The 24,757-nt window shown below is 43.1% G+C and overlaps 1 protein-coding gene across 2 annotated transcripts in view; it reads left to right on the forward strand.

The window, feature by feature from the left end:
• The window catches only part of wdr36 (WD repeat domain 36), a 189,069-nt gene that overhangs the window by 10,410 nt on the left and 153,902 nt on the right, over nt 1-24,757 (forward strand). For both annotated transcript variants that reach the window (XM_068029813.1, XM_068029814.1), the window contains exons 2-3: nt 6,664-6,691; nt 11,980-12,080. In XM_068029813.1, the coding sequence (XP_067885914.1) occupies nt 6,664-6,691; nt 11,980-12,080 (129 nt within the window). The remainder of the gene's footprint in view (nt 1-6,663; nt 6,692-11,979; nt 12,081-24,757) is intronic.

The following is a 24,757-nucleotide window of genomic DNA, read 5'->3' on the forward strand; positions in this document are numbered from 1 at the left end:
GGATTAGAAATCCAAAGAGAAAGACCAAGGCATCGGAACAATATAGCGTTATGGGTAAAGACAAGTAGAATGGGACAGGAAGGGGCAGAGAGTTTAGCAGAAATTGTACGTCGGCAAATGAGGTCATTGAAGGGAATAGAAGCAAAAAAATGAAATTGAAGGTTCTATATCCAAATGCACGAAGCATCTGCAATAAGATAGATGACTAATGGCATAAATAGAGGCACATGATTTCGATCTAATTGCCATTACAGAGACATGGTTACGTGGTGATCAAGGTTGGGAAATAAATATTTCAGAAAGACAGAATAGCAAAGGAGGAGGGGTAGCACTGATGGTAAAGGATGACATAAGGGCATTAGTGAGACAGGATCTGGTCTCAAGATCATTAAGTAAAATCAGTATTGGTGGAAATAAAGAATAGCAAGAATCAGAAAACACTGTTGGGAATAGTTTATAGGCCTCCTAACAGTAGTTATACCGTTGGATAGAGCATTAAGCAAGAAATTATTGGAGCTTATAACAAAGGCAATGTAAAAATTGTGGGGTCTTTATTCTTTGTATAAGCTGGGACAATGAAATTGGCAAGAGTGGTCTAGAAGATGAGCTTGTAGAATGTTTTTGGGACAGTTTCTTAACATCTTAGCTTAACATCTGTCTTTAGGGAAAATGTTAGCTATTATTAAAGACGTTATAGCAGGGCATTTCGAAAAATTCAAGGTAATCAGGCAGGGTCAACATGGTTTTGTGAAGGGGAAATCCTGTTTAACCAATTTATTGGAGTTCTTTGAGGGAGTTATATGTGCTGTGGATGAAAGGGAACCGGTGGATCTATTGTAGTTAGATTTCCAGAAGGCATTTGATAAGGTGCCACATCAAAGGTTATTGCAGAAAATAAAACCTCATGGTGTAGGGGGTTAACATAATGGCATGGATAGAAGATCGGCTAGCTAACAGGAAACAGAGAGTAGGCATAAATGGGTCATTTTCTGGTTGTCGAGATGTAACGAGTGGTGTGCCACAGGAATCTGGGGCCTCAACTTTTTACAATTTATATAAATGGCTTGGATGAAGGGACTGAAGGTATGGTTGCTAAATTTGCTGATGATAGAAAGATAGTTAAGAAAGTAACTTGTGAAGAGGACATAAGGGGGCTACAAAGGGATATAGATAGGTTAAGTGAGTGGGCAAAGACCTGGCAAATGGAGTATAATGTAGGTGAGTGTGAAATTGTCCACTTTGACAGGAAGAATAAAAAAGCATATTATCTAAATGGTGAGAGATTGTGGAACTCTGAGATGCAGAGGGATCTGGGTGTCCTAGTGCATGAATTGTAAAATGTTAGTATATAGGTACAGCAAGTAATTAGGAAAGCTGATAGAATGTTATTGTTTATCGCAAGGGGAATTGAATGCAAAAGTAGGTTATGCTTTAACTATACAGGGCATTGGTGAGACCACATCTGGAGTACTGTGTACAGTACTGGTCTCCTTATTTAAGGAAGGATGTAAATGTGTTGGAAGCAGTACAGAGAAGGATTACTGGACGAATACGTGGAATGGGCAGGCTGTCTTACGAAAAAAGATTGAACAGGCTCGGCTTGTAGCCGCTGGAATTTAGAAGAGTAAGAGGCGACTTGATTGAAACATACAAGATCCTGAGGGGTCTTGATGGGGTGGATGTGGAAAGGATGTTTCCAGTTGTGGGAGAATCGAGAACTAGGGGTCAGTGTTTATAAATAAGTGGTTGCCCATTTAAGACCGAGATGAGGAGAAATTTTTTCTGAGGGTTGTGAGTCTTTGGAATTCTCTTCCTCAAAAGGTGGTGGAAGCAGAGTCTTTGAATATTTTTAAGGCAAAAGTAGATAGATTCTTGATAAGCAAGGGCGTGGAAGGTTATCGGAGGTAGGTGGAAATGTGGAGTAATCAATTCAGCCATGAACTTATTGAATGGCGGAGCAGGCTCAAGGGGCCCAGTGGCCTACTCCTACTCCTAAATCGTATGTTCTTGGAGTAATATGTGGTGGAACCAACTTGGGATAAAGCCATCTTAGATCTAGTATTATGTAATGAAGCAGGATTCATTAGTAAAGTCATAGCAAAAGATCTACTGGGCAACAGTGATCATAATAAGGGTTACTGACCTGAAACATTAACTCTGCTTCTCTCTCCACAGATGCTGCCAGACCTGCTGAGTGTTTCCAGCATTTCTTGTTTTTATTTCAGATTTCCAGCATCTGCAGTATTTTGCTTTTAATTTAGTGATCATATTACCATTGAATTCCATGTTAAGTTTGAAAGTGGCATGCTCCAATCACAAACAAGAATCTTAAGCTTAAACAAAGCCAATTACGTAGGTGTGAGGGGAGAATTAGCCAAGGTAAATTGGGTAAATAGACTAAAAGGTATGGCGGTAAATGAACAGTGGGAAACCTTTAAAGAATCAGTTCAAAATGTTCAACAAAAATGCATTCATTTGGAAAAACAAAAATTCAGCCAGAAAGACCCATCCATGGCTCACTCAGGAAATTAAAGATAGTGTTAGATTTAAAGAAAAAGCTTACAATGTTGCAAAAAAGAGTAGCAAGTCTGAGGACGGAGTATTTTAGAAACCAGCAAAGGGCCACCAAAAGTTGATGAGGAAAAAATAGAATGAGAGTAAACTAGTCAGTAACATAAAACAGGTTGTAAGACCTTTTATAGTATAACAAAAAGAGTAGCTAAAGTAAACAGTCCCTTGGAAGCAGAGACAGGAGAAATTATCATGTGGAATGAGGAAATGGCAGAGGCATTGAACAAATATTTTGTGTCTGTCTTCACAGAAGACATAAGTTCCATGCCAGAAATAGACAGTAACCTCGGAGCTAAAAAGTGAGGAAATTAAGAAATTCATAGCAGAGAAAAAGTATTGTAGAAACTTAAGGGACTAAAATCTGACAATGCTCCATGACCTGATAGCCTACATCCTAGGGTTCTAAAAGAGATAGCTGCAGATATAATGGATGCGCTAATTATGATTTACCAAAATTTCTTAGATTTGGGAACGATTGGAAGTTGGCAAATGTTACACTGCTTTTCAAGAAAGGAGGGAGAGAAAAACAGAGATCTACAGACCAGTTAGCCTAACATCAGTCGTTGGGAAAATGCTGGAATCTATTATTAAGGAAGTCAAAACAATGCACTTAGAAAAGCACGGTGTGATTAGAACAAATCAACATGGGAAATCCTGTTTGACAAATTTATTACAGTTTCTTGAGGATGTAACTAGTAGGGTAGATAAAAGGGGAACCAGTCGATGTAATATCCCTGGATTTCCAAAAGGTATTCGATAAGGTGCCACACAAAAGGTTAACTGACAAGATAAGGGTTCATGGAGTTGGGGGTAATATATTAGCATGGATAGATGATTGGTTAACAGACAGGAAGCAAAGAGTGGGCATAAACAGGGCATTTTCATGTTGGCAGACATTAAATAATGGAATGCCTCAAGGATCAGTGCTGGGCGTCAGCTGTTTACAATCTATATTAATGACTTTGATGAGACAGAGTAATGTATCTGTTTGCTGATGATACAAAGGGAGGTGGAAAGATAAGCTGTGGGGAGGACACAGAGAGGCTGCAAAGAGATAGAGAAAGGTTAAGTGAGTAGGCAACAAGAGTATAATGTAGGGAAGTGTGAAGTTATTCTCCTTGGTCGTAAGAAAGGAAAAGCAGAATATTTTTTAAAACGTGTGAAACTTGTAAGTTTTGATATTCAAAGAGACTTGGTTGTGCTTGTACAAGGAATGCAGGTACAACCAGCACTTAGGAAGGCAAATAGCGTGTTGGCCTTTATTGCAAGAGGATTGGAGTAAGGGAATATGCAGTGACTCCTGACAACGCAGAGCATGCGCAGAGTGATCGTGGACGTCACCAGTGCGTGCGAACATTTGCCAGTGAGATTGCACGTGCTGATATCAGCATGCAATGACGTCCTAATCCCACAATCACCGCCTCCATTCCCCATGAACAGTACCCTGCTCCCTTCTGCCGTCCCTGCTTCAATCGCCACTTTCAATTTCCCGCTTCCCTCGGCTCCACCCACCACCAATGCCGCTTGTTCTTGGCTTCGTCGCTTCGGGTGCTCACTCTTTGCTTCCCCCTCCCCGGCCGTTCACTCCAGGCCTCGCCGCTGCCACTTCCCCCTCCCCGGCTGCTTGCTTAGGCCTCGTCGCTTCCCCCTCCCCAGCCGCTTGCACCCCGCCGCCCAAAGAAGTGGTGGGGGTTGTGGGGCGGGTGGGGAACAAGCCTCTGAAGCGGCAAGGTGGGGAACGAGCGGCCGAGGGGTGACTGGGCAACACAGGAGCAAGTGGCTGAGAGAGGGGGTAGAGGTGAGACCTGGAGCAAGCGGCCAGGGGTAGGGGGGAAAGTGGGGAGTGAGTGGCTGAAGCGGCAGGGCGGGGATGAAGCAATGAGGGCAGGAGCGAGTGGCTGAGGGAAGGCAGCAGCGAATGGGAGCGAGTGGTGAGCAGACAGGCGTGGGAGGGAGTGGCGAAGAGAAACGTGAAGGTAGGAGGGAGCGAGGTACAGGTGGGGTGGAGGTGGTGATCGCAACCATTGAGGGATTTTGGTTTAATTTGTTTTTTTGTGATAAATCGAGCAGCGCCATCTTTATTACTGGCAGCTGCCTGAGATGTCGCAGACAGTGACGCTTCAGTGGATGAGGTTGCGTTTGCCAATGCTGCACCGCTAAGTGGTTGTGTTGTCAGCAACCCCACAGCTGCAGGAATAAGGAAGTATTGCTACAGATGTACAGGGTTCTGGTGAGACCACATCTGGAATACTGTGTGCAGTTTTGGTGTCCACATTTAAGAAAGGATATACTTGTATTGGAGGCGTTGCAGTGAATGTTCACTAGATTAGCCCCTGGCATGAGGAGGCTGCCCTATGCGGAGAGACTAAGTAAATTGGCCTGTATTCTCTGGAGTTTAGAAGAATGAGAGGTGATCTGATTGAAACATAAAAGATTCTGAAGGGGCTGGATAGGGTAGACACTGCGAAATTATTTTCCCTGGTCGGGGAATCTAAAACACAGGGCACAGTTTAAGAATAAGGGGCTATCGTATAGGATTGCGATGAGGAGAAATTACTTCACTCAAATCGTTGTGAATCTTTGGAATTCTGTACCCTAGAGAGTTGTGGATGCTTCATTGCTGAATACATTTAAGGCTGGGATCGACAGACAGTCTCTCGGAATTAAGGGGCATGGCGAGCGGGCGGGCAAGTGGAGTTGAATCCTATGATCAGCCATGATCGTTTTGAATGGCAGAGCAGGCTCGATGGGCCAAATCGTCTACTCCTCCTATCGTGTCCTTGTGCTACCATTAACATCCTGGGAGTCACCATTTCCCAAAAACAGAGCTGGGCTCACCATATAAACGCCGTAGCTAGTAGAGCAAATCAGAATGGGTATTGAGTGATGAGTGGTTCACCTCGTGACTTAACAAAGCTTCTGCACCACCTGCAAGGCACAAGTCAGGAGAGTGGTGGACTACCCTTCACTTGACTTGGGTGCAACTCCAACAACACTGGAAGATCAACAGCATCCCGGACAAAGCACTCTGCTTGATTGGCAGTCCATCATATTCACGTGATGCACTTCAGTAACTTGGCAAGGCTTCTTCGGCAAAGGCGCAAAAGCGCAACCTCCACTACCTTGAAAGACAAAAACAGCAGATGCATGGGAACACCATCACTGCCAAATTCCTCTTCATGTCACTGTATTTGGACTTGTATTACTGTTCGTTCACCGTTGCTAGGTCAAAATTCTGGAACACCCTACCCGACAGCATTGTGGGAGCACCTTCACCAAAGGGACTGCAGCAGTTCAAGAAGGCAGCTCACCATCAGCAGCTTAAGGGCAACTAAGTGGCCAATAAATGCCAGCCTTGCCAGTGACACCCATATTCTGAAAATGAATAAAAAATGTCCTTTTGTTTCTATTTATATTAACAGATTTATTTATGCAGCTAGCTGTGGTTGCTTACCTCTCTTTGAACAGCAGTCTTAGAAACATCTTTCAAATTCTTACACTTTGTACCAAGTTAGAACAGCATAACCTGTATTTGAGTCTTACACTGCTTTAAATTACTCATGTAATCATTGAGACACCTGTAACCACCCATATGTCACCACATTTTCTCTAGATTTAACCCAAGTTTGGAAGGACAAAATTTGTTATTGTGCTAATGGCTTTCACTATTCAAGTCAGTTAACTATTACACGTCCTTCTTCACCACAGTTTCTCCAGACTTAATTCAAGTTTGGAAAGTCTTTGGTGAAAGAATAACCAGACATGCTGTATGTAAAGAAGTTCTGTTGTAATAAAGACCTAATTTCACTGCAAATGTTTTGTGGATCTCTGCTAGTATAAATATTATAAATCGTGCAGTTTTTGTAATTCCTCTATTTTGAGGAGAAAACTGTATATGAAGTAGTTACAATTGAATTTCCTTAAGTAATTTTGTTATGCACATCTAGCCCCTTGGTTTTTGTACTGCATAAGTTAGTTTTCCATTTTGAAATCTTTCGACAAGTGTCAGCATGTATCATATAACTTGTCAATTACTATGTGAACAGTGATATACAATACGCTAATCATAATGTAAATATTTGTATTTAACAGGTGAAAAGACTTGGAATAGTTGCAGTTAGTAAGTATGCCAATTTCTATCTATTCGTATTAGAGTCAGAGAGATACAGCACTGAAACAGGTCCTTCGGCTCACTGAGTCCGTGTCGACCGTCAACCACCCATTTATACTAACCCTACATTAATCCCATTTTTCCCTCTCTCATTACCACCTACCTACACGAAGGGCAATTTTTTACAATACCCAATTTACCTATCAACCCACAAGTCTTTGGCATGTGGGAGGAAACCAAAGCACCCGGAGGAAACCCACGTGGTCACAGGGAAAACTTGCAAACTCCGCACGGGCTGTACCCAGAACCAAACCCGGGTCGCTGGAGCTGTGAGGCTGCGGTTAGTTAAATTAAAGTTTAAATTTTATTTGCACTCTTTTTACAAAAGACAGCTCTCCTGATTCATTTTGATGATTAGTGCAATCTATGGTAAATTACAAAGCAAGCTCATTTTGCACCATAATTGAGAATGTAAGTAATTTGTTGCACTTGTAAGGTGAGAGTTATCCCTGGACGCCTAGGAGCAGTTAGTAATATAAAATTGAAGAATATTTAAAAGAAATGCATAATCTAAAACAGATTTTACTGGTTATTCATCTCATTTATTGTTTGTTGGAACTAGCTTTGTGCAAATTGTCTGCTTTGTTTGCTCTTCAAAATAATTAATTACTTGTGAAGCACTTGGATGTCAAGAGTTTGTGCTGACAGTTTATAACTGCAAATATGAATTAGGAGATTTGTATGTTACTAATATATTGAGGAACTGGTGCGGAATGCGCTTATCAATAGTTGTCATCCTACCACCATTAGTCAGGGGAATTCCACAGGGATTGTTTGTTTGGACTGTTGCTCTTCGTTAATTGAATGAAGGCATCAGTGAAAGTGTCAGCAAGTTTGCAGTTGGTGCAGCCGGAGGGTGAGGTGTCGACTGATCGTAGTTTCCTGGAACTTGTTTGCCTTTGGTGGGTTTCACCATGTTACTGAGAACCTCTGTTTTGTTTCATGAGCTTGTCCAGTTTTTGTGGTTGATTGTATTTTGCATATATTAGCTTAGATTTACAGAACCTTCTTACTCATGACTTTTTCTTCTTGACGGTTTAATATCTGAATCACTTCATCGTGTATACCTTCTGTGCGCTTAAACAGGGCAGTGAAAATCATAAGGATGATTCTGTAAGGGTTCACTTGCTGGAAAGAAGTATGAGGAAAAAGAACTACTTGTGCTTATAGTGCCTTTCCTGACCTCCTAGACATCCCATTCCATTTTATGCCAAATATGTGTTATTGAAGTGTAGTCACTATTGTAGGGAAATGTGGCCAGCAAAGATCCATAAACAGCAATGAGATAAATAAGTAGATGATCTGTTTTGGTGGTGTTTGACAGATTAAATATTATCTTGGGCACCGAGAGAACTCCCTTGCTCTGAATAGTGCCATGGGATCTTCTGCGTTCACCTGAGAGCAAAAACAGGGCCTCTGCTTAAAGCCTCATTTGAAAGGTGGCACCTCTAAAAGTGCATCACTCCCTCATTACTAGACCGAACTCTCAAGCGCTGGAGTAAGGCTTAAACAACCTTCTGACTCTGAGGTAGGAGTGCTACTGCTGAGTCAAGGGTGACACCTAAAGTGTTGGTTGAGGCTTTGGCGCAGATGTGAAATAAAACTTTTAAACAAATTGAAGCTATACAGCAAACTGTTGAAAGCCTCAATCTTCTTGACAAATGCATATAAATCAGTCCCATGCCAAATCTTTTAATGGAAGCTTCCTGTCTGATAGAATTGTTCACACACGTTAAGTGAAGATGACTGGATTTCCTAATCTTTTAGGAGCTGGCTTCTTAAAGGTGTATATTTTTAGTGTTGGTTGTAAAATTAGCCTTTTTGTTCTATCAACTTTATCTGCATTTTTTATTTCTGCATATGTGCATGGTGTGCATTACATTTACCATGCATTTTCATGTAGGAATCTTTCAGCTGTTTTTTTCACTTTTATCAATCCAAGTGCCCAGGGTGGGAATCCCTTTGGTGCTCTCAAAGATTTGTAGGAAGAAAATCAAGGGGCGGCGCAGTGGTTAGCACCGCAGCCTCACAGCTCCAGCAACCCGGGTTCAATTCTGGGTATTGCCTGTGTGGAGTTTGCAAGTTCTCCCTGTGTCTGCGTGGGTTTCCTCCGGGTGCTCCGGTTTCCTCCCACAGCCCAAAAGACTTGCAGGTTGTTAGGTAAATTGGCCATTATAAATTGCCCCTAGTATAGGTAGGTGGTAGGGGAATATAGGGACAGGTGAGGATGTGGTAGGAATATGGGATTAGTGTAGGATTAGTATATATGGGTGGTTAATGGTCGGCACAGACTCGGTGGGCCGAAGGGCCTGTTCCAGTGCTGTGTATCTAAATCTAAAAAAATCTAAATATAACTCATGATGTGATACAAACATATGATTTAGGAGCAGGTGTAGGCCACTCGAGCCTGCTCCGTCATTCAATATGTTCATGGCTGAACTGATTTCTCCACATTACCAACTACTCCCGATAACCTTTTACCCCCTTGCTTATCAAGAATCTATCGATCTCTGCCTTAAACACATTCAAAGACTCTGCTTCCACTGCCTTTTGAGGAAGAGAGTTCCAAAGACTCACGACCCTCAGAGAGACACAATTTCTCCTCATCTCTGTCTTAAATGGGCGACCCCTTATTTTTGAACATTGACCCCTGGTTCTCGATTCTCCCACAAGGGGAGACATCCTTTCCACATCCAGCCTGCCAAGACCCCTCAGGATCTTGTATGTTTCAATCAAGTCGCCTCTTACTCTTCTAAATTTCAGTGGATGCAAGCCGAGCCTGTCCAATCTTTTCTCATAAGATAGCCTGCCCATTCCAGGTATCAGTCTAGTAAACCTCCTTTGAACTGCTTCCAATGCATTTACATCCATCCTTAAATAAGGAGACCGATACTGTACACAGTACTGCAGATGTGGTCTCACCAATGCCCTATATAACTGAAGCATAACCTCCCTACCTTTGTATTCAATTCCCCTCACGATAAATGATAACATTCTATTACCTCTCCTAATTACTTGCTGTACCTGCATGCTAACCTTTTGCAATTCATGCACTAGGACACCCAGATCCCTCTGCATCTCAGAGCTCTGCAATCTCTCACCATTTAGATAATATGCTTCTTTGTTATTCTTCCTGTCAAAATGGACAAGTTCACATTTTCCCACATTATACTCCATTTGCCAGATTTTTGCCCACTCACTTAACCTATCTATATCCCTTTGTAGCCTCCTTATGTCCTCTTCATAACCTACTTTCCTACCTATCTTTGTGTCATCAGCAAATTTAGCAATCATACCTTCGGTCCCTTCATCTAAGTCATTTATATAAATTGTAAAAAGTTGAGGCCCTGTGGCACACCTCTTGTTACATCTTGCCAACCAGTAAGATAGGTGCAGTTACTACTGGTTGTTATGTACCAGTCCATACTACTTTAGAAACTACATGCAGATGGATCCTTCCAAGGCATTTCAGAAGAGTTAGCTATGCTGCCTCCTTATCTCAAGGAAGGGTGTCACAAAACTGTCATCACATGGCAAACTTATAATTATCATAGGGATGGCTGTTTTGTGGTTGTACGTGCGTCAGCAGAACCTTCCAATTCACCATTTGTCTCCATCACCGACTTTCATTACATTCCCTGTGGAAATGAGGAGGTGCTTGTTGGATAGGGTATAGAACTTTTACGAGGTGGTGGGGTTCCCAAGAGTGCAGAGCGTTGCAGATGACACCTATTTGGTCATCCAGATCACAAACACGTACACCATACTATAAGGAATTAAAGGGCTTCCAATCCATTGATGTCTAGTTTCTATCAAATGCTACAAACCTCATACAAGTCTAGGACTGATTTTAAAAAAAAATAGAAGATTCTGGAAACACTGAGCAGGTCAGGCAGCATCGGTGGAGGGAGCAGATTAAGATGTTCTGGTAAAGTGGGTGTGGGGCAAGAGATAACAAAGGAGGTGTAGATAGGACAAGGTCACAGAGAATAGCCGACCAGAAGGTCATGGAGCAAAGGCAAACAATATGTTAATAGTGTGTTGAAAGACAAAGCATTAGAACAGATAGGGTGTTAACAGACTGAAAATTGAACAGTCGCAAGTACAATCATGAAAAAAAAAGTGGGTAAGATAAAGTAAACACAAAAAAAAAGAAAAAATAACTAAAAATAAAAGTAAAACGGAAAACCCATCATGCTCTGAAATTATTGAACTCAATGTTCAGTCTGGCAGGCTGTAGTGTGCCTAAGTGGTAAATGAGATGTTGTTCCTCGAGCTTGCGTTGATGTTCACTGGAACACTGCAGCAATTCCAGGACAGAGATGTGAGAATGAGAGCGGGGTTGCGGAGAGTGTTGAAATGGCCAGCAACCGGAAGCTCCGGGTCATGCTTTCGGACTGAGCGGAGGTGTTCCGCAAAACGGTCACCCACTCTGCGTTTGGTCTCCCCAATGTGAGCGGTGAATACAGTATACTACATTGAAAGAAATACAAGTAACTTGCAGCTGTTCAGTTTTTAGTCCGTTAACACCCTATCTGTTCTAATGCTTTGTCTTTCAACACACCATTAACATATTGTTTGCCTTTGCTCCGTGACCTTCTGGTTGGTTATTCTCTGTGACCTTGTCCTATCTACACCTTCTCGTTCGTTATCTCTTGCCGCACCCCCGCTTTACTTGCTTAAAACCTTTCGCATTTCTAATATTTGCCAGTTCTGAAGAAGGGTCACTGACTTGAAACGTTAACTCTACTTCTCCCTCCACAGATGCTGCCAGACCTGCTGAGTATTTCCAGCATTTCTTGTTTTTATTTCAGATTTCCAGCATCCGCAGTATTTTGCTTTTAAGATGTTCTAGGCCTAGATCCTTCAGCAAAATTGGAAGATATTTCAGATGAGTAGCATGTAAAAAGGAACAACCGAAGGAAAGGGTGGTGTTTGGTTTTTTTTCCTGCTCTGTGTTCTTATGCAATTCACCACCCTGTAAAGCATTCTGAAAGCTTTCATTTTACACGATGAGCACTGCATAAATACAAACTATTGTTTTGATGGTGTTTGTTTTTCTCAGTCGTTTTTTGTATTTGGGAAATATAATTTGTACAAATTTAAACTAATATTGTTGAACTATTTTATCATAAGGAAGTTTGGCCTTTGCATGTGCAACAAAGTAAATCTGACCTAATTTTAAACAATTATCAATTCTGATGAAGTTCCAGTTTTAATGTAACCTATCCTCTTAGGTAATGCACTTTCTGAAGACATCACTTGTCTGGCAGCAGACCGAATGCTTGTGTTTGCAGCTCATGGCAACTCTGTAAAAGCATTTGCCAGGAACAAAGAGGTGAGTTTAAATTTTGTTCAGTAAATTGAACTATATCTTTTAAGAAGTTACAAAGCTCCAGAGCCTCATTTGTGACTCTTGAACTTTGAAATTAAAATTAACTTGCATTGCTTTTTTCCTGATTATATATTTGCAGAGGGTATTAATCGTGCATAAAACAATTAAAATATCTTCAATGATAAAGGATAAAAATAGATAGAAAGGAGGTAGTAAAATAGGTTGGCAACCCTCAAAGTTTAAAAAGTCACCTGGTTCAGATGGGATACAGTCTAGGTTGCTGATGGAAGTTGGGTGGAGATAGTAGAAGCTCAGACCACAATATTTCAATCCTCCTTGGATGTGGGAGTGGTGCCAGAGGACTAGGGGAATTGCAGATGTTATACCCTGTTCAAAAAGGAGAAATATAGCTACAGGCCAACAGTCTAATGTCACTAGTGGGAAACCTGCTGAATACCACTGTCCAGGACAAAATTAATTCTCACTTGGAGAAACATGAGTTAATACTGGACAACCAGCTCTGATTTGCTAGAAGCAAATCGTGTCTGATTAACCTAATTGAGTTCTTTGATGAAGTAATGAGAGGGCTGATAAAAGCTGTTTTATATATGAACTTTCAAAAGGCATTTGATAAAGTACCAAACGACGGACTTACTTGGAAAACCAAAGTGCATGGTATTAAAGGGAGAGCAAAGATAATTGGCTAAGGGATAGGAGGCAAAGAGTAGTGGTGAATGGATGTTTTTCTGACTGGTGAGAAGTATATTTAGGTATAAAAGTAAAGAAGTCTTACTACAGTTATATAGGGCCTTGGTGAGACCACATTTGAGTACTGTGTACAGTTTTGGTCTCCTTACCTAAGGAAGGAGATACTTGCCTTGAATGCAATGAAGATTTATTATATCTGGGATGGGGAGATTGTCCTATATGGAAAGATATAGTAGACCTGGCCTATAGTCCCTCAAGTTTAGAAGAATGAGGGATGATCTCAATGAAACATAAAATTCTTAAGGAGTTTGACAGGGTAGTTGCCAGGAGGAAGTTTTCTCCGGCTGTGGAGTCTAGAACTAAGGGTCACAGTCTCCGAATGAAAGGTCGACCATTTAGGACTGAGATAAGAAATCTCTTCACTCAAAAGGTGGTGAATCTTTGGAATTACCCGTCCTCAGTTATTGAGTAGAGTCAAGACAGGTCAATAGATTTTTGGATATCTATGGAATAATGTGGGAAGGTGGAGTTGAGGTAGAAGACCAGCCATGATCTTGTTGAATGGCTCTTATGTTAAGTGTTCAGTGGGATTCCCAGGGGTCGCTGTTAGGACCTTTTTTTTTGTTATCTGATTTAATTGAATGGTGGCGTAGGTGCAAGGGACTAAACAGTCTGCTGCTGTTCATTTATTTAATTGTGAAAACAGCTGACTGCAGTTTCTTCATGAGGTGGTGATCTTGCAAATGAAGGTTCTATTTGATAGCTTATGTCTATTGGTAATGCAGAATCACAGAATTGTTACAGCATAGAAGGAGGCCATTCAGCCTATCGTGTCTGTGCCGATTCTCCGAATGAGCAATTCACTTAGTGCCATTCCCACGCCTTCTCCCCGTAACCCTGCATATTCTTCCATTTCAGATAACTATCTAATTCCTTTTTGAATGCCTCAATTGAACTTGCATCCACCACACACACTGGCAGTGCATTTCAGCTCTTAACCACTTGCTGCGTGAAAGAGTTTTACCTCATGTCGCTATTGATTCTTTTGCCAATTATCTTAAATCTGTGCCCTCTCGTTCTTGATCCATTCACAAGTGGGAACAGTTTTTTCCTATCTACTCTGTCCAGACCCCTCATGATTTTGAACACCTCTATCAAATCTCCTTTCAGTCTTCTCCTCCAAGGAAAACAATCCCAACTTCTCCAATGTATCTTCATAACTGAAGTTCCTCATCCCTCGTACCATTCTCGTGAATCTTTTCTGCACTCTCTCCAATGCCCTCATGTCTTTCCTAAAGTGCAGCACCCACAACTGGACGCTGTATTCCAGCTGAGGCCGAACTAGTGTCTTATACAGGTTCAACATAGCTTCCTTGCTCTTGTACAGTATGCCCCTATTAACAAAGCCTAAGGTACTGAATGCTTTATTAACCACTCTCTCAATCTGTCCTGTCACCTTCAATGACGTAGGCACATGTACACTCAGATCCTTCTGAACCTGCACCCGCTTTAGAATTGTATCCTTTATTCTATATTGTCTCTCCATGTTCTTCTTACCAAAATGAAGCACTTCACATTTCTCTGCATTGAACTTCATCTGCCACCTGTCTGCCCATTCCACCAACTTGTCTATGTCCTTTTGGAGTTCTACACTATCCTCCTCACAGTTCACAATGCTTCCAAGTTTTGTATTATCTGCCAACTTTGAAATTGTGCCTTATACACCAAGGTCTAGGTCATTAATATATATAAAGAAAAGCAAGGGTCCCAACACTGATCCCTTGGGAACTCCACTACAAACCTTCCTCTAGCCTGGAAAACATCCATTAACCTTGTCGTTTCCTGTTACTCAGCCAATTCCGTATCCATGTTGCAACCGTCCTTTTTATTCCATGAGCTATAACTTTGCTTTCAAGTCTGTTGTGTGGCACTGTACCAAACGCTTTTTGAAAGTGCATGTACTCCACATCAATAGCATTGCCGTCACCAACTCTCTCTGTTACCTCCTCAAAAAAACTCCAGCAATGGGGGAGGCCTTTGCTAGGGTCATACTTAAAAGATTCCATTTACTTGCAGACCATGTGTACCCGGAAGCACAGTGTGGTTTCTGTGCCAGCAGAGCTATTGTGGACATAATCATCTTCATATGCCAGCTACAGGAGAAGTGTAGGGAACAGACTATACCCCTTTACCTTACTTTCGTAGATCTCAGTAAGGCATTTGACACTGTCAGCAGAGCAGGGCTCTACAAGATTTTGGAAAACAATTGGCTGTACATCAAAGGTCTTCAGTCTCATCTGCTCTTTCCATGACAACATGCACTGTACAGTTTGATGGCTGTACTTCTGACAATTTTGGAGTGAAGAATGGAGTCAGACAAGGTTGTGTCCTAGCCCCCACTCTATTTGGCATCTTCTCTGTGCTCCTAACCTTCGTTTTCTCTGCAGATATGGCAGGGGTGACTAAAACTAAAGGGCATAGATTTAAGGTGAGAGGGAGGAGGTTTAAAGGAGATCAAAGGGGAAAATTTTTCCTGTGGGTATCTGGAATGAGCCGCCTGCGGAGGTGGTGAAGGCAGGAACAGTAGCAACATTTAAGAGGCATCTGGACAGGTACTTGAATGAACAATGCTTAGAGGGGTATGGAATTAATGCAGGCAGGTGGGATTAGTATAGATAGGCATTATGGTCAGTATAGACACGATGTGCCGAAGGGCCTGTTTCTATGCTGTACGACTTTGACTCTATATGGGAAGAGTCTACTTGCGCACTAGGTCAGATGGCAAGCTCTACAATCTATCAAGGCTGAAAGCGCAGACAAAAACATATCACGTCCTGAACAGAGAGCTCCTCCTATGCTGAAGCTGCGCTAGTCACTCACACAGAATCTCAGCTACAAAGACTCATGGAGTGTCTCTCCCATGCCTGTAACTTGTTCTTCTTGACTATAAGCGTCAAGAAAACTGTGGTCATGGGACAAGGTGTTGCATCTCCGCTCCTCATCACACTAAATAACACCCCACTGCAATTGGTTAGCAAAATCTGCTACCTTGGGTCCACGGTGACAGACAACCTGTCTCTTGATGCAGAGCTCGGCACGCATAGGGAACGCAGCTACCACCTTTGGCCGACTCGCAAAACGCGCATAGAATAAAACCAAGCTGACTCTTAAGACCAAGTTGATGATTTATAAGGCCTGTGTTCTCAGCACCTTGCTGTATGACTGTGAAACATGGGTGACTTACAGCTATCAGGGAAAGAAGCAATAATTTCCATATTTGCTGTCTGCTGCACATTATGGGTATATCCTGACAGGGCAAAATCACAAATATGGCAGTCCTCTCAAAGGCAGTACTCCCAAGTGTGTTGGCACTAATCAAACAGAGGTGGCTTTGGTGGATCGGACATGTCTGCAGGATGGAAGACAGTCGCGTACCCAAGGACCTTCTGTATGTTGAGGTAGCCGGGACCAGATGACCAGTGGAATGCCCAAAGCTCAGCATCAAGGATGTTTGCAAGTGTGACATGAAGGCCCTAGATGTCAACTATTGCACTTGGGTGTCACTAGCTGGCAAAAGAGGGAAATGACAACACATCCTGTGTACTGGTGTGCACCATCACGATGACCAGTGGCTACAGCAGCTTGGCAGCAAGCGCCAACTCACAGCGTCATTTGGCAGTTTCACGTGTGGCACTTGTGGCGCAACCTGCCTCTCAAGGATTGGCCTTCACAGCCATCAGCAAAGGTGTACCAAGAGAAGACACCCCACCTAAATGGATTTGTTTGCTGTGTGTCCATAATCTTTCATAGATGGCAGGATATCAACCAAGATGAGCAGAGTCTCCCCCTCCCGCTCCCGCTGTCTCCCCCCGCTCTTTCGCCTCCCCCCGCTCAACTGCAGGACCAGAAAATGGACTTGTGATAATAAAAACCTATAAAATTGTATATGATAATATACAGCATGAGTTGGTACTGGTAAAATTAAATATCTCAGATATCCAGCTACCTGGCTGGTGCCCTGAGAAGACCCAAGAGTTGTACAAGGTACTACTGCAACAACACACCCATGTCTTTTAGGTAGTACACTTGTGCAATTACAAATTTCATTTTCAAAGCAAAAGTATAAGCAGTGTAATGTTAAAGAAAGCACAATTTAAACATCGCTATTACATAATCAATTGTGCAAACATAATACAGCCGCAATTTCATTCTTAGAGTACGTTGATCCTTCATTAATTCATTTTCAGTATGTACAAATAGGTTGTACAATTACCTTCGTGATACATAACTAATTGTCTATCTTTTATAGAGTGAGATCGAATACTGATTGCCTTTAAGGTAGCTGTCCAACCTGCATTCATACATCCTCTCACATTACCTAATTAATTTCTTAAGTTTCCAAATTAAGTATGTCACATATATCACCATGATACCCAAAACCACTATCAGGACATGGGAGATAATTCTAAACCAGGGGTATATCTGCACGTTTGACCCCCAGTTCCATCAGTCCTCCCACCAGGAAGAATCGTTTATCTCATCAATCTCATCTTGTAGTTCTTCGACTGTTGTTCCAGATTGTAGTACACTACAGCAATGGCTTCTAGCTACTGTCTCTCTTTACCCAAGCGCATGGGCAATGGCTGAATAGTATATTCATATTCCCAGAGGTAATTTGTCAAATCCTCCTTTAATTTTTTCTGCCACAGTTATCGTTTCTGTCTTTCGTTTATGTATGTCTACCAACTCCATCTTCCCTACTCTGGTTGGTATTTGTGGGTTGAAACAAAATGTACTGTTTCTCACCAGAGAAGTCTGGTTATGTCCATACTGGTACTCTGCTGAGGTGGTTAAACAATATCTCCCCTTTCCCATATAGGCCACAGGGTTAGCTCTGACAATGCTTTCCTCGTTTCCATGGTGCAATTTACAGTGACATTAAATCCACATATTGATTCTGCTGTTTTATATATAGGATGAGGACATATGACCACCTGGTTTTCCAGACTATACTCAGACAATGTTGTTCCAACTACCTCTTTTCCAATTTCCACAACATAGGGTAAAATATCATGGTATTTTATGTAATCTTTTCCCCTTTATCACCCCGATTTTTTTGACTTTGTATAATTGCATCCCTAACTTATCTCTCGGAATTACAGGTATTCCCAATACTACTCCAATACTCATAGATCTTGTACTTACACACTCCTGACCCTTCCATACCTTAACAGGTTTTCTGAGTTCTAACCTGGTCCACATTTTCCAAACCTATTGTACTAACAATTGAAGTTCTTGTATTATAGACTGTGGCTATGTCATTCACTAAACTACGTTTGCGTCTCTTTCCCTTTATTATTCCCTCATCACCAAATTCTTGTCTCAGCAATTGTTGCAGTAGTACCTTGTACAACTTGTAAGGGCGGCACAGTGGCGCAGTGGTTAGCACTGCAGCCTCACAGCTCCAGGGACCCGGGTTCAATTCCGGGTACTGCCTGTGTGGAGTTTGCAAGTTCTCCCTGTGTCTGCGTGGGTTTTCTCCGGGTGCTCCGGTTTCCTCCCACAAGCCAAAAGACTTGCAGGTTGATGGGTAAATTGGCCATTATAAATTGTCACTAGTATAGGTAGGTGGTAGGGAAATACAGGGACAGGTGGGGATGTTTGGTAGGAAAATGGGATTAGTGTAGGATTAGTATAAGTGGGTGGTTGATGTTCGGCACAGACTCGGTGGGCCGAAGGGCCTGTTTCAGTGCTGTATCTCTAATCTAATCTAAGTCTTGGGTCTTCTCAGGGCACCGGTCAGGTAGCTGGATATCTGAGATATTTAATATTACTGGTACCAACTCATGCTGTATATTATCATATACAATTTTGTAAGTTTTTATTATCGCAAGTCCACTTTCTGGTCCTGCAGTTAAGGCAGGGCAAGGGAGGTCAGTCACTTGTGGCTGCTGGATTGTAACCCTACTCGTTAGTAATTCGGATATGTGGTTAACCGTGGTGTTTGACGCTTCTAGTCCGATTACACTCACGACCTGGAGTGAGAACTGTCCTTTTTTATTTTTCCCAACACTTTTGAGCCAATAGACCCTATCACTGTGTGGCTTCACACACACTGATCAGTTCTTACAGTCTTTATCATCGCATTCCCATACAGGAAATTTGGGGCCCCCTGGTGGGTCCTGTAAGGTGGTTCCCTTTGGGCATTCGACACATACCCACTGTCAGATAGTAACATTTACAAAAGAAGCCCACTGCTCCCACCGTTAGTCCCCAGTTGCAACTTTCCATAGCCCCTGGTAGTTGCCATGTACTTCTGCTGGTCGGACGATGTCATCTGAATGTCCTCCCCGAACCAGTTCCCGTTATAGCACTTGATGTTATACGGTCTGTCATCCTCCTTCAACGCATTGATGGCTACAGCCGCAGCAATCATCACGAGCGATAGATGCCAAGCCTTCATTCTGTTAATTGTAAGATCAAGATAACACCTGCTCTTGTTTACAGTTCTTATAGTGTACCCCAGCTGGGTCAAACTCATCACTTATGCAGATTAATCGACCCCGTACCCCTTGTTCTGACGGACCACTACCCTCTGTTTTCCCCATTTGCCTCCACTCTGTCTGAAGGTGTGGTTTAAGCTGCTTCCTTTTTGAACGGATAGCTGGTTCCACATTTAATTTCTCTTTTGATGCTACCTTTCTCAACTTCTGTGGCTCCAGAGGAAGTGGCTTCTCCTGGGTCCTCTAGAAACATTCTCTGGAATGCAAAACTTAAGTTTTCCATAATCATCCTCTAAGAACTGAGGACTCTGATCCTGTCTGTTTTCTCCACGGGCGGGAGCGTTTCCCACTTGCCCCATCTCTACCGCTCCTAGTGCGTCTAACTGTACATGGTGTTGATGCCTATTCTGTTTTCCGAATAGTTTTAAGTTGGTTTGCATGGTACTGGCGTGCCCTATACTTCTCCATCATTACCTTGTACACCGACGGGCTGGCTTTAGCCATGATACGGTATGGCCCAACGTATTTTGGGGATAAGAAAGTTCCTGTCTGTTGGATTCAGACCATAACTTGTTGCCCCACATATAGTTCTACCATCTTTATCTTTCCATCAAAATATGCCTTACTCTGTTTTCGTTTCCGTCCCATTTGTACCATTGCTATCTTCTAAGTTGCCCGTAAGTGCTCCAATAACTGGTCCATAAATTTCTCACGGGTTAAGGCAGTTATCTCAGGTTCAGAAAGATCTAACCCTAACAGTGTTTCTATCCCTCGCATTTGTCGTCCCATCATTAGGGCATGGGGGGGTAAATCAAGTCGAGCTGGATACCGTGTTTCTGATTACCATCAGGACGTAGGGTAGGACCTTCTACCAGGTTGAATTATTCTGCTGCACTGTCTTTCTCAACATTCCCTTTAATGTCCTGTTCATTCTTTCTACTATCCCACTTGACTGAGGGCGATAGGCTATATGGAATTCCTGATCAATCCCCAACATAGTCATCACACTCTGCATCATCTCAGCATTGAAGTGAGGCCCTTGATCTGATTCTGTGCTTCGAGGCAACCCCCATCTAGTAAAAACATGCTGCACTAAAATATCAGCAGTTACCCGTGTTATGTTTGTCTTTGTGGGGAAAGCCTCTACCCATTTAGTAAAAGTATCAATATTCACCAATACATATTCAAATCCTCCCCTGCATGGAGGCAATGGCCCCACATAATCAATCTGCAGATTCCTCCACGGCCCTTCTACCGGACGTGTGTCGTAATTCTCCTTTCTGTGCATACTGGTCTGGATTATTTTGAGCACAAATCAAACTGTTTTCCACATAATGCTTTACATCTCCACCCACCCCCCCCCATTCCTGGCCACCAACACAATTCCTTTATTCGACCTTCTGTAACTTCCATCCCTTGGTGTCCTTGTACATCATGACACTGATAAATTATTTGGTTTCTATCCTGCATCGGCACTACATATTTTCCTTTCTTCAGTACCACTCCTGTCTCTGTCTATATCTTTGACTTCCATCTAGAATACTCTTCTGGCCATTTCTCTCCCTTCTGTATCTGTTTTAGTATGGGATGTTGGCTTTGTGCCTCTACCAGATCTTCAATCTTAAGCTGGGAGACTATCACTGCATTTAAGGGGTTCGTGTCATCTCCCCTCAGATTCCAATATTTCCCTGCTTTCGCTCCCGTCTTTGCTAACTCATCGGCCCTCTTTATTTCCTTCAGGACTCTCTTTGCTATGAGCCTTTACTTTAATGATCTCGTACTGACCTTCCACTTTTCTTGCTGCATTTACTATCCTCTGCAGTAAGAGGGCAGACGGCAAAGGTTTTCCATCTGCCGACACAAAACCTCGCGCTTCCCACAGAGGTAGGTACTCGGTTAAACTGTTACACACATACATACTATCAGAATAAAGGTCAACTGGTGGGGGAAACATGTGTGGTTGTGTCACCACAAAAGCGACCGCAGCTAGTTCTGCACCCTGCATGCTTAGACTCGCGGGTAACTGTAAGGCAATATCTTTAATAGGTGTTCCATTATGATCCTGTACATGTAATCCACATCCTGTCTGCCTAATCCCATCCTCCACTGTAGAGGAACTGTCAACAAAAATTTTTAGTGCTGGCTTGATTTCTGGTTCTTTCCCATGTACACCCCCCAATGATTTTGACACAAAAGGTCCCTTGAGGGCCTTTGCTGTCAAAACCCGACACTCATGGGGTTCACCCTGGTAGATTAAATTATCCGCCAGGCACGTAGTAGTTCTTGCCTTTTTTACTGAAATGTCTCTGCCTTGTAAGAGTAAGGCCCACCGAGCAATATGATTCTGACTAACATTACCGTCCTTCAGCCGTCCATCCAGTAACAACTGGATAGGCGTGTGTTCAGTTAGACTAGTTATGGGGCTGAGGCCGACAATATAAGTAAAATGTTGAACTGCCCAGAAGACGGCCAGCAAATGCTTTTCACACACTGTGAAAGCTTGTTCTACTGACGTTAACAAATGAGACGCGTACGCCACTGGACAAAATCGGCCATGTTTTTCCTGAAGCAATGCTGCTGATAAGGTAGTATCTGTGGTAGCAACCTCGAGAGCAAAGGGTAGGGATGGGTCCGGCACCTGTAGCGCTGGGGCTGTGGCTAGTGCCTGTTTTAATTCTGCAACTGCTGACGTACACTCTGGTGTCCATACCCACTCGGAGTTCTTTTTCAGGAGATCATATAAAGGGGCTGCCTTTAAGGCAAATCCATCAATATGGTTCCTGCAATACCCAACAAGGCCCAAAAATGATCTCGGAGCTTAAATATCTTGCGGTCGAGGCAGTTCGAGGATTGTCTGTACACGCATTTGCTCTATCTCATGCTTTCCCTGTGTTACCACTATTCCCAAATAAGAAACCTTTTCTATCAATATCTGTGCCTTTTTCGGGTTAACTTTCACTCCGACCTTCCAAAAGAGTTGAAGGAGTTCCTCCAGTAGCTCTAATTGCTCTTCCTTACTCTCTGTTTGGAGTAATAGGTCATCCACATATTGGATCAAACATTCTGATTGGGAGAAAGGACTTAACCCTCTTGCCAACTGCTGGTGGAATATTGACGGACTATTATGAAATCCCTGGGGGAGACATGTCCAGGTGTACTGTTGTCCCTGGAATGTAAATGCAAATTTATATTGACACTCTTGCGCCAGTGGTATGGACCAGAACCCGTTACTAATATCCAACACGGTAAACCACTTAGACTGTGGGAACTGCTTCATTATCGTTGCAGGGCTTGTAGCTGTCAAGGGTGTGACCTTATTTAATTCTGAATAGTCAATAGTCAATCGCCACGATCCATCTCGTTTATGGACGGGCCAAAAAGGAGAGTTATTGGTGGATGCCACTGGTCTTAATACCCCCTGTTGTAGGAGACGGACAATGACCTTCCTTACCTCTATCTCTGCCTGTTTGGGGAACCCATACTGTTTTTAGGGTCGATGATTTGGCCCCTCAACTAGGATGTCCCCGGTCATCCGTCCGCAATCATGCTTGTGAGTTGCAAACACCGAACGGTGTTTGTCAATAATTTGCTGCACTGCCGCGTCAGCAGTCACGTCCTCTGGGTTTAACCACAATTCTGCCATCGCGCAGATTCTGTCTGTGTATTGACCCGTTTGGATCATACCAGAGAAACCCTGCACGTTTGGCATCTTCCAGATGCAACAATTCATCGGATCAAAAGACAAACCTTGTTTCCTCATTATGTCTGATCCCAAAATGTTCTCCATCGATCGTCCCAACTTGACGATCACACATGTATGGTTAAAACAATAGTTTCCAAATCTGAATAGTAATGGTTTAGTTTCAATCCCTGTTTGAACATGGCCTGTAAAGCCACTTAACATCACTTTATTCTGGGTATGCCGAGAGGGGTCCGTTCCTTTAGATTGGCTCAGGACCGTCTAGGGGCCACCGGTATCCCACAAAAACATAGTGAGGCAGCCTTCTACCTCACTGTTGACCACTGGTCGCCCAAACGGATCCCACCTCCCTTTGCAAACCCACTTCACCGAGGCCTGACACCATCAATCTTCCCAGCTGGTATCTAGATCAGAATTCCAGATAACCAACTTGGTTGACCCTTCCTTATTTTTATTTAGAGATACAGCACTGAAACAGGCTCTTCGGCCCACCGAGTCTGTGCCGACCATCAACCACCCATTTTTATACTAATCCCATATTCCTACCACATACCCACCTTCCCTCAATTCCCCTACCACCTACCTATATTAGGGGCAATTTACAATGGCCAATTTACCTATCAACCTGCAAGTCTTTGGCTGTGGGAGGAAACTGGAGCACCTGGCAGAAACCCACGCGGTCACAGGGAGAACTTGCAAACTCCGCACAGGCAGTACCCAGAATCGAACCCGGGTCGCTGGAGCTGTGAGGCTGTGGTGCTAACCACTGCGCCTTCTCTTGGTTTCACTAACAGGAGCCATATACGAAGGTATCAACCACCCTCGCGCTCCTGCTGCTGAGCCACTGGTCTCCTGGCCCCTTCCAAAGGCAATGGAGGCTACAGGGACAGTACTCCTGGTTTTCCTTCCCTTATATGTTACCGGGGTGCATTACAATCACGAACGAAATGTCCTTGTTTCCCGCAATTAAAACCTCTGCCGATAATTGGCAGGGAGGAATTGTTTCTGACTGTCGCTCTACCTTGCTCTACTTGTTCTTCATCAGGGGGTGGTGGTGGTACCCTAGCTGTGCTACCTCGACCTTTCCCGGGCCCCTCATTTCTGCATACTGTTCCAGGGCCCCCCGGGTGAAAGGTGCTGATTTTGCCCTTTCCCTTGCCTTTATCTTTTTCCCGTTTTCCCAGGCCTCTTTCCCATTCACAGATCATATGTCAGAGAGCCCACTGTTCAGTGTGGGTTTGGTCCTCCGGATCATAACTCTCACATGCATTCTGACTACTCTCATTAGAATGAGCTATCAACGTGTGCACCCATCTAGATGTGTTATTCCCAAGATTAGTTCTGTCTAGTCCAGACCCATAAACTCCATTGAAATTATTCCATAATCGATTGGCAAACGCCATCGGATGTTCATTCGACCCCTGCCGGCACTTATGCAAGCCTTCTGTGGGATCTCCTTTATTACACCCTGATGCTGCTAATATTGCTGCCTTCATTTCATCTGGGGTACTCTCGCCCCCTTGCTGTGCTCGTGGCAATGCAGAGAAGAGTATGGGATCTAAACACATTCCCAATAGTTTAACCTCTTCCCTATTGTCCAATCTCTGTAGAGCCCGTAAATGGGCTATAGCTGCACAGGTAACATACGGTCCCCTTCTCCGTTATACTTAGGGACCTCCTTCTGCATTTCCGCCAATTGAGTGATCGTATATGGAGTAGTATATGTTAGTGTCTGCCCCCCTTGGATCCAGTCTGTTCGCCTAGTTATC

Source organism: Heterodontus francisci, chromosome 4 (assembly GCF_036365525.1).
Source record: "Heterodontus francisci isolate sHetFra1 chromosome 4, sHetFra1.hap1, whole genome shotgun sequence".
In the NCBI taxonomy this organism is placed as follows: domain Eukaryota; kingdom Metazoa; phylum Chordata; class Chondrichthyes; order Heterodontiformes; family Heterodontidae; genus Heterodontus; species Heterodontus francisci.